This window comes from Hibiscus syriacus, unplaced genomic scaffold, assembly GCF_006381635.1.
Source record: "Hibiscus syriacus cultivar Baekdansim isolate YM2019G1 unplaced genomic scaffold, ASM638163v2 tig00001731_pilon, whole genome shotgun sequence".
Taxonomy (NCBI): Eukaryota; Viridiplantae; Streptophyta; class Magnoliopsida; order Malvales; family Malvaceae; genus Hibiscus; species Hibiscus syriacus.
Window position 1 is genome coordinate 49,409 of NW_024061885.1, and position 11,012 is coordinate 60,420.

Sequence of the window (11,012 nt, forward strand, 5' to 3'; positions counted from 1 at the left end):
AATTAGGGAGTGAAAAATACCTTATATAGGAGAAGTAGAAAGATAAAATTATCAAATGATAATCATATACTCCAACCACTCCCTAAATATACGTAACACAATCACTAAAATAGTCCCACTATTTGCATTACTAACAATTATGGAGCGATCCTCCTAACTCAGTTTATTTCATTTACAAATATTAAAATTCAAACTTCTAATCTTATTTAAAGAATATAATAACTTAATTTGATCAATTTATGCAATACGTTGGGTTCGGATAATTTTTCACTAAAAGTAATAAAGAGTTGGGTTCAATCTTCAGATTTTGGGGGAAAAAAGGGATTTAGCGGCCCATATGATCGGTCCATTAAAGATCGGTGTAGACCTAGTTTCAAGGGTCCATTTGAAGCCCCATTAACTGCCAAACAGGCGTAGTTCTTTAAGCTTTCAATCCAAAGAACCCTTTCTTTTCATGGTTGGAATCTAAAGCACCCTTTTCATATAATTTGGGCTGGATTCTAAAGCAAACTCACTCTCGATCAAATTTCCCGGAAATTGAATCAAAATTTCTCCTTCGCCACATCTCCGACCAGAAAAACCTCAAGGTTTCAAACTCTAATCCTTTTTACTTATTTTTTACCGGCAATTTCGCTTCTGTTTCCATATCGTTACTGGAAAAAGCTCGGAAAAAAGAAAAGAAAAGAAAAGAAAAGAAAAGAAAAAGAGTTATGAATTTTTGAGTTTCAGTTGTTTGATCGAGCTAATTTAACGTAATCTAAGCTTAATTTATATAGGATTTCTCTGCTTGAAACTCTTTGGCAGAAGAAACCTTAAATTTGACCATTATTTATGCCTCTTTTCTGGAGCAAACTTTTTGAGCAGATAAATTATAATGTTCCTTTTGGTTATCTTTACAATTTTTATTTCATTTGAGCTTATATTAGCTTTGAGTTTTGTGTGCTTGTAAGTTGTTACTTATGTTTCAATTTTTTTAAAAAAGCACTGTAATTCTGATTTAATTAATTAATATAACTTTTGTGTATTATCAGGGGGGGAGAAGAATGGGAAGCAATGCTCCTAATAGCAGTGATAGAACAAGAACAAATTGGACGCCGGCAATGGAACAATTTTTTATTGATCTTATGTTAGATCAAATGCATAGGGGCAATAGATTAGGTAATACATTTAATAAACAAGCTTGGACTGATATGCTATCTATCTTCAATGCAAAATTTGGGTGTAAATACGATAGAGACACTTTGAAAAGTCATTATACCAATTTGTGGAAGCAGTATAATGATGTGAAGAACCTTCTCGGACAAAACGGGTTCAGTTGGGATGATACAAGGAAATTGGTAGTTGCCCCCCCCCCCCATGCTTGCAATGCATATATCAAGGTGAGGATGACGTTCTGGTTTATGTGAAGGTCTTTTCATTTTTTATGCTCTTATTTGATTATAATGGATTTGCAGGGTCAGCCGGATGCACAGGTGTATAGGAATAGAACTTTGGTGAATTTCAGTGACTTGTGCTTGATATATGCATACACACAGGCGGATGGAAGATATAGTTGGTCAAGTCATGATATTGACTTTGATGATGATGCTCAAGGGGTGAATTTCGGTGTGTTCTTGTTACTAGTAAGATTACATATTTCCATTGGCAGTGTCAAGCTGAGTCCATTTTGGGTTTTTTTTATGATTATTTTAAACTCTTTTAACTTTTTAGAATTATGAATGTAGCTAGTAAAAGTCGATAAATGCCATTATAATAATGTTTCACATGACTTGATTGAGAAATCCAGTAACATTTTTAGTGACTAGTGTCACATCTACTTTTATGGAGTGTCTTTGTACCAAATGCAAACTTGTGATTCTGTGAAGCCCTTAATATAACCTTTAATGAGTTTTAGTTACAGCACCTTAGCTTACTAATGTATTTTCTCTTTCTCACATATTTACTGCAAACTAATCCAGGCATTCGGCAGTTCTTGTTACATCTTTTTTATACAAACTCCAGATCTTCCAGTAGACATGAATTTTTTTATTATGGATTTTCCCCCTGCAAGTGTCATAAATGATATGAAATGGATTATTATTGTATTTAAATGTATTCATCATTTGGAAGGACCTTTTCTTAATGAAGAAAAATAACTAACTTTTCACTAATTCTCAATTCTAGGTGTTGGAAGTTCCATTCCTGCAGCAAGTGACGAGAACCCAAATATAGAATGGACACCTTCCATAGATCAATACTTCATTGAGCTTATGCTGGAAAATCTTAGAAAGGGCAATAAAAGTAAGAACACATTCGGCAAACAAGCATGGAATGATATGCTTGGTTCATTCAATGCCAAGTTCTGTTTTCAGTTCGCGAAAAGCTTTTTAAGGTGTAGATATAGGAAAATGTTGAAATTATACAGTGATGTTCATAGTCTACTACTACAAAAAGGATTTTCTTGGGATGATAAACAAAAAATGATAGTTGCTGATGATCTTGTTTGGGATAACTATATCAGGGTATATCTCTATCTGCATTCAACATGGAAATTGACTGATTAGCACATTATAATTTCCTTCGTTATATTTTAGGCACATCCAGATGCTCATACCTTCAGAAACAAGAAGATACTGAACTACCAAGATTTGAGGTTGATTTATAAAAATGCAAGAAATAGTGTAGTTTCAAGTCATATACGCCAAGGAAGATGTACTGGGCCTAAAATGTTACCAACTTGGATTGGTAAGTTTTGTTTGTGTGCAAGTAAACACGAAATTTCTCTTCAGAAGGGTAGGTAGTGGGCTGTATCATGCATCCCACTGTTTGGCGAAGTTAGCAACATTGAAACTTGATAATAAATGTGGATAAGCTATGGTTATCTTATTACTTTTTCTTTCTCTGACGGCAAGCTATAAGAATATTTGTCTATGGTGATGAATATTTGTCTCCTTCTGTCATACTCTGGAATATATATGATGCGTTTACTGCTCTTGCAGGTGAAGAAAACAAAGGCCATCTCCATGATACAGATGAGATGGTAAGTACAAATTGGACACCAGCATTGAATTGTCATCTTATTGACTTGCTTAACCAAGCACTTGGAGGGACTAAAATTGGTCATGTTTTCATACCTGAGGCGTGGAAACAAATAGTTGCAATGTTCAATGTAAAGTTTGGATGTCACTATGATGAGGAGGCTTTGAAGTCGCAGGCCAGACACTTGAGGGGGCAATATAATTGTATAAAGATACTACTCGAACAGAGTGGATTCTCATGGGATGACGCACGAGAAAAGGTCATTGCTGCGGATTATGTTTGGGATGCTTACATGAAGGTGAATTTCCATATATCTCTAACTTTCTGTTCTCTTTGTGTCATGCTATTATTTTAGCTCAAGTGTAATAAATGCAGGCACATCCCAACACAATCATACAGAAACAAAATATTACCGGACTATCACAAGCTATGTGTTATATTTGGTCAAGAAAGTTCTAATCAGAGGTGCAGTATGGCCCAAAAGGTGTCTAGAAAATGAGGACCCAGATTTGGGGATTGGTATGCATTTTCTTATATAATTCCTAAACTATCCCCAAACTAATTAAATTAGAGGCGGTTGCGCTTAAGCACACTCAAACCTACGGCCTCCAGGTTGTTGCAGTAGCAACGGTGCCAACTGAGCTAAGACTCAGTTGGCGGTATGCATTTATTTTGAGCAGACATGCAATATTATATCAAGTTTTTCCCTGTTGTAATGGGGCTATTTTCTCATGTAAATACATTGTAGGAAATGACCCTCAATTTCATGGCACTAATGGTTGTTCAAGGATAAATTGGACTCCTCCGATGGAAAGACATCTTATTGATCTTTTGTTAGAGCAAGTGCATAGGGGCAGTAGGATGAATGGTGATTTAGATACTGAAGTATGGATGGATATGTCTGTCATTTATGGAAAGTTTTGGAATAGAAATTGACGAGGAACTTTTGAAGGATCATCATAAAAGCCTTGGCAAACAATATTGTGATATGAGGACTCTTCTTGATCAGAGTGTGTTTTCTTGGGATGAAACACGGCATATGGTTACAGCCCGTGATGATGTTTGGGAGACTTATGTCAGGATACTTTGCTTGTTTGTTTGTTCTTGGATGTCAGTTGTTTTCTTTTCTAAGTAGCTAACATATGGTAAGTGTAGGAATACCCAGACGTTGGCACGTACAGGAACGAATGTAAGCCTAATTATAATGATTTATGCTTGATCTATGGAACTTCAACTGATAGGAATGGCAGACGATCAAGTCAAGATGCTAGCTGCAATGGAAATGGTGAGATTTCTATTGCTAAGATTATATGCACTTGAATTAACTCTAGCAGGGTTTTAAATAGCGGTCTGCGACTGCGATAGAGCACCCGCGAAATAGCAGTAGCGCTGCCTTCCGATATACCCGCTATAGCCGCAATAGCGGTAAACGAGACATGACCGAAAACGCGACCGCGATTTGAATCCCTGAACTATTTCTCATCTTCTAAAAGGTAGCGTGCTTACTATTTCTGATGATTTATCCATTAGTTTTAGCAACTTTGAGGTACATTATTTTTTCATTCAACTTGTCTTTGTCTTTGTCGATGGACCGATATTTCATTGATCTAAAGCTAGAACATGTTCATCAAGGGAGTATGATCGATAAAAAAATTAGCAAGCTTGCGTGGGTTGATATGGTTGCAAAATTTAGTGCAGAATTTGGGCCTCAATATGACAAAGGTGTCCTGAAAAGTCGTTTTATGAACTTGAGAAAACGATTCAATGATATGAAAATTCTACTCGACCATGATGATAATTGCTGATGACAATCTCTGGCTATTTATCTAAAGGTGCTGCTCAATCAACTTTTCTTACTCATGAAATTTAGATGTTGCTTGCTTAGCTTAAATTCGGCTCATGCAGGAACACCCTGATTCACGTTCATACCGCAGAACCCTTCCTAGTTATAATGATTTGTTCTTGATTTATGGAAATGCAAATATAAATGGGTGGCATTTGGAGGCAGAAAATTGTGCTGGTGCTTTCTCTCTCCCTCATTCTTGCTCTTGATATTGTTTATGGATGTGAATTGCCATGGATGTTGTTACTTTATTCTTCTGGTGTCACTACTATGGTAGATGTTGGTTTTGACTTTGTACTTTTTTAGGTGAAGAGGAGGATGAATCCAGTAGCAGTCCGACGAGGGTGCATGGAATTGGTAGTGTGGGTATAAAATCAGAGATTGACAATGATGCTCTCGATATGGGTTTCGATGATATCTTCGGCGATCTGAAATCTCTGGCAGCAGAGTTTGAGATACCCGATCAAAGGAAAAAGCGGAAAACTGATGCTTCATCAACTCCAGCCTCAAGGAAAGCCTCGAGAACCTATCAAGGAAGATTGCATCCATGCCTGGTATGGCTTGAAGAGCATCAACTATGCTTTCAATTATGTTCACTTTCTTAGCATCTGTATAGCGCTTTCTTAGCATGTAAATTATGTTCACTTTCACTTCACCTGTTAATGTCCTTGAGCCTCAACATGTGAACGATTTGCATTCAATAGAAGCATGCTTATATTCTTTAATGGAATTACACAAATGACTTTCGTGTCCTGTGGTTGGATTTCTTTTTCAGTTGAATCGGACAGGATCCTTGAGTTGTCTAATTTGAAGGTATGAAAATCAGGTAATGGTTCCGCTCCAGTAAAACTCGACTAGAAAAATTATTCTTTTCGAATTGAAAAAAATTAACTCGGTTAGTAATTTTATAAATTTAATTTAATCGTAAAAAATTAAATTCAAGTCGAGTTATAGAATTAAACTAGAATAATAATTCGAATTTTTTTAATAATTAGTGAATTCATTTTCGAGTTTGATTCTAGTCTTTTAACTCTATGATATATAGCACATATGAAAAATATTAAGAAATATATATATATAGGAAAGTATTTAAATTGAAATCAAATAGTATCGTAATATTATAAATAGATGTACTTATCAAGTGAGTTAATCACGAGTTGGGCAGTGTTTAACTCGTGCTCGTTAAAAAATTTATTGCTCATTTCTATTTGTAGTTCGTTAAAAAAAATTATTTTTCAACTCGTTGCTTGTTAAGCTTCCTAAAATTTTATTTTGTTTTTAAATATATGTAAAATCTACTAATATTATATGGAGCTTAAAATAAACATAAATTAACAAATTTATAAAAATAATTTACTAATATATTTTTTTTGTTGAAGAAAGTGGTTTAATTATATTCCAATAGCGTCACAGAATTATATCTTTTATATCATCGGGTTCATCATAATAAACCCAAAGCGGGTTTAGTCTCCTTAGAGCCCATTGCACGAGAGTGTGAGTCACTCAGTTGGCTTCCCGGTTAAAATAAAAGACTTCTAGATGTTTGTTTCTTTCTAGTAGAGTACGTGCTTCTTCAAGAAACAAAGCAATGGTTGAAACATCTTCTCTTCGATTAATCAGTCTGTTGACTATGGAAATCGCGTCTCCTTCGATAATAGCATTTAACCACCCAATTCGGCAGCTAATCTGATCCCTTAATGAAAGCTTCCGCTTCAGTTGATTCCGCAGAGAAGGGGGATCAATATGGCGGCACATACCTCCAATGACTAGTCCATTGTTATCTCTAGCAACCACACCTATTGCAGACGATTTACATGCCCCATCAAAATTGATTTTGACCACATTTTCATTGGGCCTACTCCAATTGCGGCACTGGTGGTGCATCTGATGGGAGGGGATGAGCCTATCCTCGTAATTAGCCTTTTTGAATTCAGCACATAGACTCCAAGCTGTCATGATGATATTTCTGTCCTTTTGTATCTCCTTATCATGGACCCATCTATTTCATCGATTACATAAGTTCCACAGTAGCACTATGATTCAAGTTCTGGTTAGGCGACTTGTGGTGGCGTCATTCGAGACCACTCCGGGAACTGGCTACTTGGTTTTTCCAAGACCATCGGCTGCTGCTCTGTTATCGACACGGAGTTATGGGGAGTTTATGAGGGACTACGCCTAGCCTGGAACTTACACATCAGAAAAATCATTGTGGAGACGGATAGCAAAACGATCATTGATATTATTAAGATGGATCCGAAATTACAAGGAGCGTCGACTATGATTCCTCATATAGCTCTCATTAAGGAAAATTGGCATGTACAATTCCGGTTTACACCCCGGGAAGGCAATGGGGTAGCTGATTGCTTGGCCAAGATAGCGTAGAACCTTCCTCAAGGTGTTCGAACTTTTTCCCAGCCTCCTGAAGAAGTCTTGAATGCTTTTAATAGTGATGCTCCGATGTACGACCCTGTTGAGTTCCTCTCCTTTTATTAAAAAAAAAGCCCGTTTCAAACTTGGAAATTGCGTATTCAAAATAGTTCAAAACTTGAAACTATTTGAAATTAAAAATAAAATATAAACTATACCAGTGACATCCAACTATGGTCTCATTTCATTTTGACTATCATTTTAAAAATTTTATTAATTTAGTCATAGACGCCTAGGCGGTTTAGTTAAGGCAGCGCTCAACGCTACTAGATTCTTAGGTTCGAATCTTCTCCAAGTCATTGGATTAGGGTTAGGCATCTCAAATATGGCCGTTTTTTTTAACTAGATCGGGTTGGATTGGGATTTTTTTAAAGGTGATGTTCGGGTCGGGTTCAGGTTTAGGGTGAAAAATACCGACCCAAAAAATATAATTTTATCTTACATATTTAGGGATAATTATAATAAAACCCCGCAATATATATATATTTTCAATTAAATCCCTATTTTTATTGAATAATTTTTTTTTATTTCGGGTCGGGTGGAGGATGTAGATTTTTTGGGTCAGGTCAGGTGGAGGGGTGAAATTTTTTGGTAAGGTCGGGTTGGCCCAAACCTGACCCGTGCCCATCCCTACATTGGATTGCTTTTCCTTTATATTTTGTTTTCCATCCACCTAGATGATGACATGTATCACTATCTAGTTGGAAAAATAATTAAGTTAAATATATTAAATTATAAAAAATAATCTCTAATAAAACTTTGACACGTGTCATTATATGATTAGATGATTAAATTTATTAAATTAAATAAAAATCATGACTAAATTGTTAGAATATATAAATATTGAGGATCAAATGTATAATTATATCAATTTTACTAACTGCCATGTAATACTTCCATTACCGTTATCAACAAGTGACTTAATTGAATGCATTTAAATAGTTGGATAACTTGATTGACAAAAATTAAAAAATAATGGTCAAAATGAAAAATGGTTATAGTTGGGTGACCACTGTTATAGTTTACCCAGAAAAAAACCTGATGTGAATAGACCCAACTTAAAAGCCAATTAAAAAGTCCAAAAAATCTAGACCCAACTTAAAACCCAATTAAAAAGTCCAAAAAATCTAGACCCAACTGAAAACCCAATTAAAAAGTCCAAAAAATCCAAACAACCAAAACATGATATCCGGAAGGCAATTTCATTTGAAAAGGGTAATTTGGTCAGAAAGCCGAAAAAGGAAAAGAAAACGCAGAAAGAAGGGGAAGTCCGGGTCGTATAAAAGTGGCTTCTCAGTTCTGACATCACATTGTCAAATACCCAACAAAGAAAACCAAACCAACTTCAGCTTTTGTTGTTTCCAATCTCAGGTTAGTTCGTACGATAAAGAAAAATCCCTTTTCAAAACTATAATATATAAACAACCTTCTCTTCAATGTAACCCTAAAATTTTCCAATTTTGGGTTTCTTTTCTCACCGTACACTAACAATTCCTTTGAGCTCACTTTTACCCTTTTGACATCTCTTCTTTTTAATCTCAGGCTCCTCTCAATCTTCCCATCAAAGGTACGAATTCCCCCCCCCCAAAAAAAAAAGGTATAATCTTTTCCTATAATATAATGATTGGTTTTTGATTGAAAAATCCATTGATCAATTGCCATTTTTTGCTTCTTTATTGTGTTTGTACTTTCTTTATTTTAGATGGAGTAAATCTAGATCAAATTCATTTTGTAGTGTCGGGTACGAGTAAGCTTGATTTTTCATAAAGTTTTTCCATGTATTTGGAGGCTTTGAAATTATATCATCTTAAGGAAAATAGAGAACCGGACCAATATGTATAGATTTCTATCATGAATGCCGGTGATTTGTTTCCTTGGCTCGAGTTGATGTTGATTTGATACAGGAATGGAACTTGATATTCCATGGCAGGATATTAGTCAGAATAGGTTTCGGTGAAATAAGGGGAAAAATGGTTTCCGTTCACCGAAGATGATCGTTCTTACAATGTTTATTCGGATTTCAATGTTTAGATGCAATGAAAATGTAATGCCTAGTTGAAGTTTGTTTATTGGGGGCAGATGTATTAAGTTTTGGTTGAAGCAGATTAGAATGGACCAGCAAGGACATGGACAGCCCCCGGCTATGGGGATGATGGGTAGCGGATCTCAAGTTCCTTACGGTGCTAATCCGTATCAAAATCAGGTGACTGGGGCGGCCCAAAATCCAGGGACGGTTGTGACATCAGTCGGAGGTATCCAGTCCACCCCGACTGGAGCACAACTTGCACAGCACCAACTTGCTTATCAGCAAATCCACCACCAGCAGCAACAGCAACTTCAGCAACAACTCCAGACATTTTGGGCAAATCAGTATCAAGAAATCGAGAAAGTTGCAGATTTCAAGAACCATAACCTTCCCTTAGCCCGGATCAAGAAGATCATGAAAGCCGATGAAGATGTGAGGATGATATCTGCCGAGGCCCCCGTTATTTTCGCTCGGGCATGTGAAATGTTCATCCTAGAACTGACATTGCGTTCGTGGAACCATACGGAAGAGAATAAAAGGAGGACACTGCAGAAGAACGATATTGCAGCAGCAATTACCAGGACTGACATATTCGATTTCTTAGTTGATATAGTTCCGAGAGAGGATTTGAAAGATGAAGTTCTTGCATCGATTCCACGTGGGACAATGCCTGTTGGAGGGCCTGCTGATGCATTGTCTTATTACATGCCTGCGCAACATGCACCTCAGGTCGGGACTCCGGGAATGATAATGGGGAAGCCGGTGGTGGACCCTGCTATATATGCCCAGCAGTCTCACCCATACATGGCGCAGCAGATGTGGCCACCGGGTCCAGAGCAACAACAGTCTTCATCTGATCATTAGCAGCTCTAGCATAGAATTTAAGAAGGTAATTCTATACTTCTAATGGGAATTGAGAATTGAAACCTTAGAAAGTAGTAGAACAAAGAATCAGAACGATTATGATTGCATAAGCCCTGAGAGGTTCGATTTGTTTCTTTCTAATCTTTGTTTACCTTTTAAATTGATTGCAGAGTAGTTCCTCGAGACATCCTCAGAATGTTCATTGGGGCGGAATAAGGAGGCTTCTTTCCGGGTTAAAAGCCTTGATCAAGTTTATAAGCTGAAGAACAGACTTTGTTTTGTTTGTTTGTAAATACTATGCTAGAAAAGAATGAAACAATTTACTTTTTCCTTTATATGTACCCTTTCTTTTTTTCGATCTCGTTTCTAGTTGGAATGCTACTTAGAGATGTGAAAGAAGAAATATCTATATATCTATTATAAATTTTATTTAGTATTTCCTAGTGATTTTTATTCCTGTTAGCATTGTTATTGCTTAATGTATGGACTGCTATGATTATGTAGACTCTGAGTGTTGATTTCTTACAACCTATGGAGCATCCTCTTCTGCTCGCTTTCAAGCAGATAGTGGACCCAGAAATATTTTAGAGGGTATGTAAAAATAAAATTTTAAGGTAAGCACCATCATTAAAATAGGTAAATAACTGAAGAAAATTTATTGAGTCAAATATTTTTAAATGGATTCATTCTTTTTAAAAAAAAAAAATCATGAAAATAAAAGGATCCTAATTCAAATTTTGAATTTAAATTTGTAAAATTTCACCATTTTAGACAACATATAATTGAGAGGTATCAATTTTGGGCGTTGTGGGGTGTTTGTCATTCCCTACGCGT

The 11,012-nt window shown here is 36.1% G+C and overlaps 2 protein-coding genes and 1 long non-coding RNA gene across 9 annotated transcripts; all 3 read left to right on the forward strand.

Annotated features, from left to right (window-relative positions):
• Positions 1-454: 454 nt before the first annotated feature.
• On the forward strand, positions 455-4,806 carry LOC120132932 (L10-interacting MYB domain-containing protein-like). The gene is made up of 9 exons (XM_039149614.1): positions 455-587; positions 1,032-1,379; positions 1,455-1,605; positions 2,164-2,501; positions 2,574-2,724; positions 2,979-3,316; positions 3,394-3,502; positions 3,767-4,511; positions 4,717-4,806. Exons 2-7 carry the CDS (start codon positions 1,044-1,046, stop codon positions 3,475-3,477), a joined length of 1,398 nt encoding a protein of 465 aa, XP_039005545.1. The 5' UTR covers positions 455-587; positions 1,032-1,043; the 3' UTR covers positions 3,478-3,502; positions 3,767-4,511; positions 4,717-4,806.
• A 2-nt stretch (positions 4,807-4,808) lies between these two features.
• Positions 4,809-5,533, forward strand: LOC120132989. Its single transcript, XR_005517061.1, has 3 exons — positions 4,809-4,850; positions 4,924-5,038; positions 5,168-5,533. It is a non-coding gene; the product is annotated as an uncharacterized LOC120132989 (long non-coding RNA).
• A 3,075-nt stretch (positions 5,534-8,608) lies between these two features.
• Positions 8,609-10,567, forward strand: LOC120132943 (nuclear transcription factor Y subunit C-9-like). 7 transcript variants are annotated; one of them, XM_039149634.1, is made up of 5 exons: positions 8,626-8,659; positions 8,831-8,851; positions 8,883-8,904; positions 9,390-10,203; positions 10,349-10,567. In XM_039149634.1, the coding sequence occupies exon 4, from the start codon at positions 9,399-9,401 to the stop codon at positions 10,176-10,178; it is 780 nt and encodes a 259-aa protein (XP_039005565.1). In that variant the 5' UTR covers positions 8,626-8,659; positions 8,831-8,851; positions 8,883-8,904; positions 9,390-9,398; the 3' UTR covers positions 10,179-10,203; positions 10,349-10,567. The 7 variants fall into 7 exon arrangements, with proteins under 7 accessions (XP_039005578.1, XP_039005586.1, XP_039005565.1 ...); XM_039149647.1 differs by having other exon boundaries at positions 8,609-8,659; positions 8,831-8,885; positions 9,393-10,203; XM_039149655.1 differs by lacking the exon at positions 8,883-8,904 and having other exon boundaries at positions 8,623-8,659; positions 8,831-8,855; positions 9,393-10,203.
• Positions 10,568-11,012: the final 445 nt, after the last annotated feature.

What these genes read in the sequence shown, in the direction of transcription:
- LOC120132932 (XM_039149614.1), top strand. Translation starts at nt 1,044, where the DNA reads ATGGGAAGCAATGCTCCTAATAGCAGTGATAGAACAAGAACAAATTGG. An exon ending in TTTGGGATAACTATATCAGG is followed by an intron (nt 2,502 to 2,573) that starts GTATATCTCTAT and finishes GTTATATTTTAG; the next exon opens with GCACATCCAGATGCTCATAC. An exon ending in TTTGGGATGCTTACATGAAG is followed by an intron (nt 3,317 to 3,393) that starts GTGAATTTCCAT and finishes TAATAAATGCAG; the next exon opens with GCACATCCCAACACAATCAT.
- LOC120132943 (XM_039149647.1), top strand. Translation starts at nt 9,399, where the DNA reads ATGGACCAGCAAGGACATGGACAGCCCCCGGCTATGGGGATGATGGGT.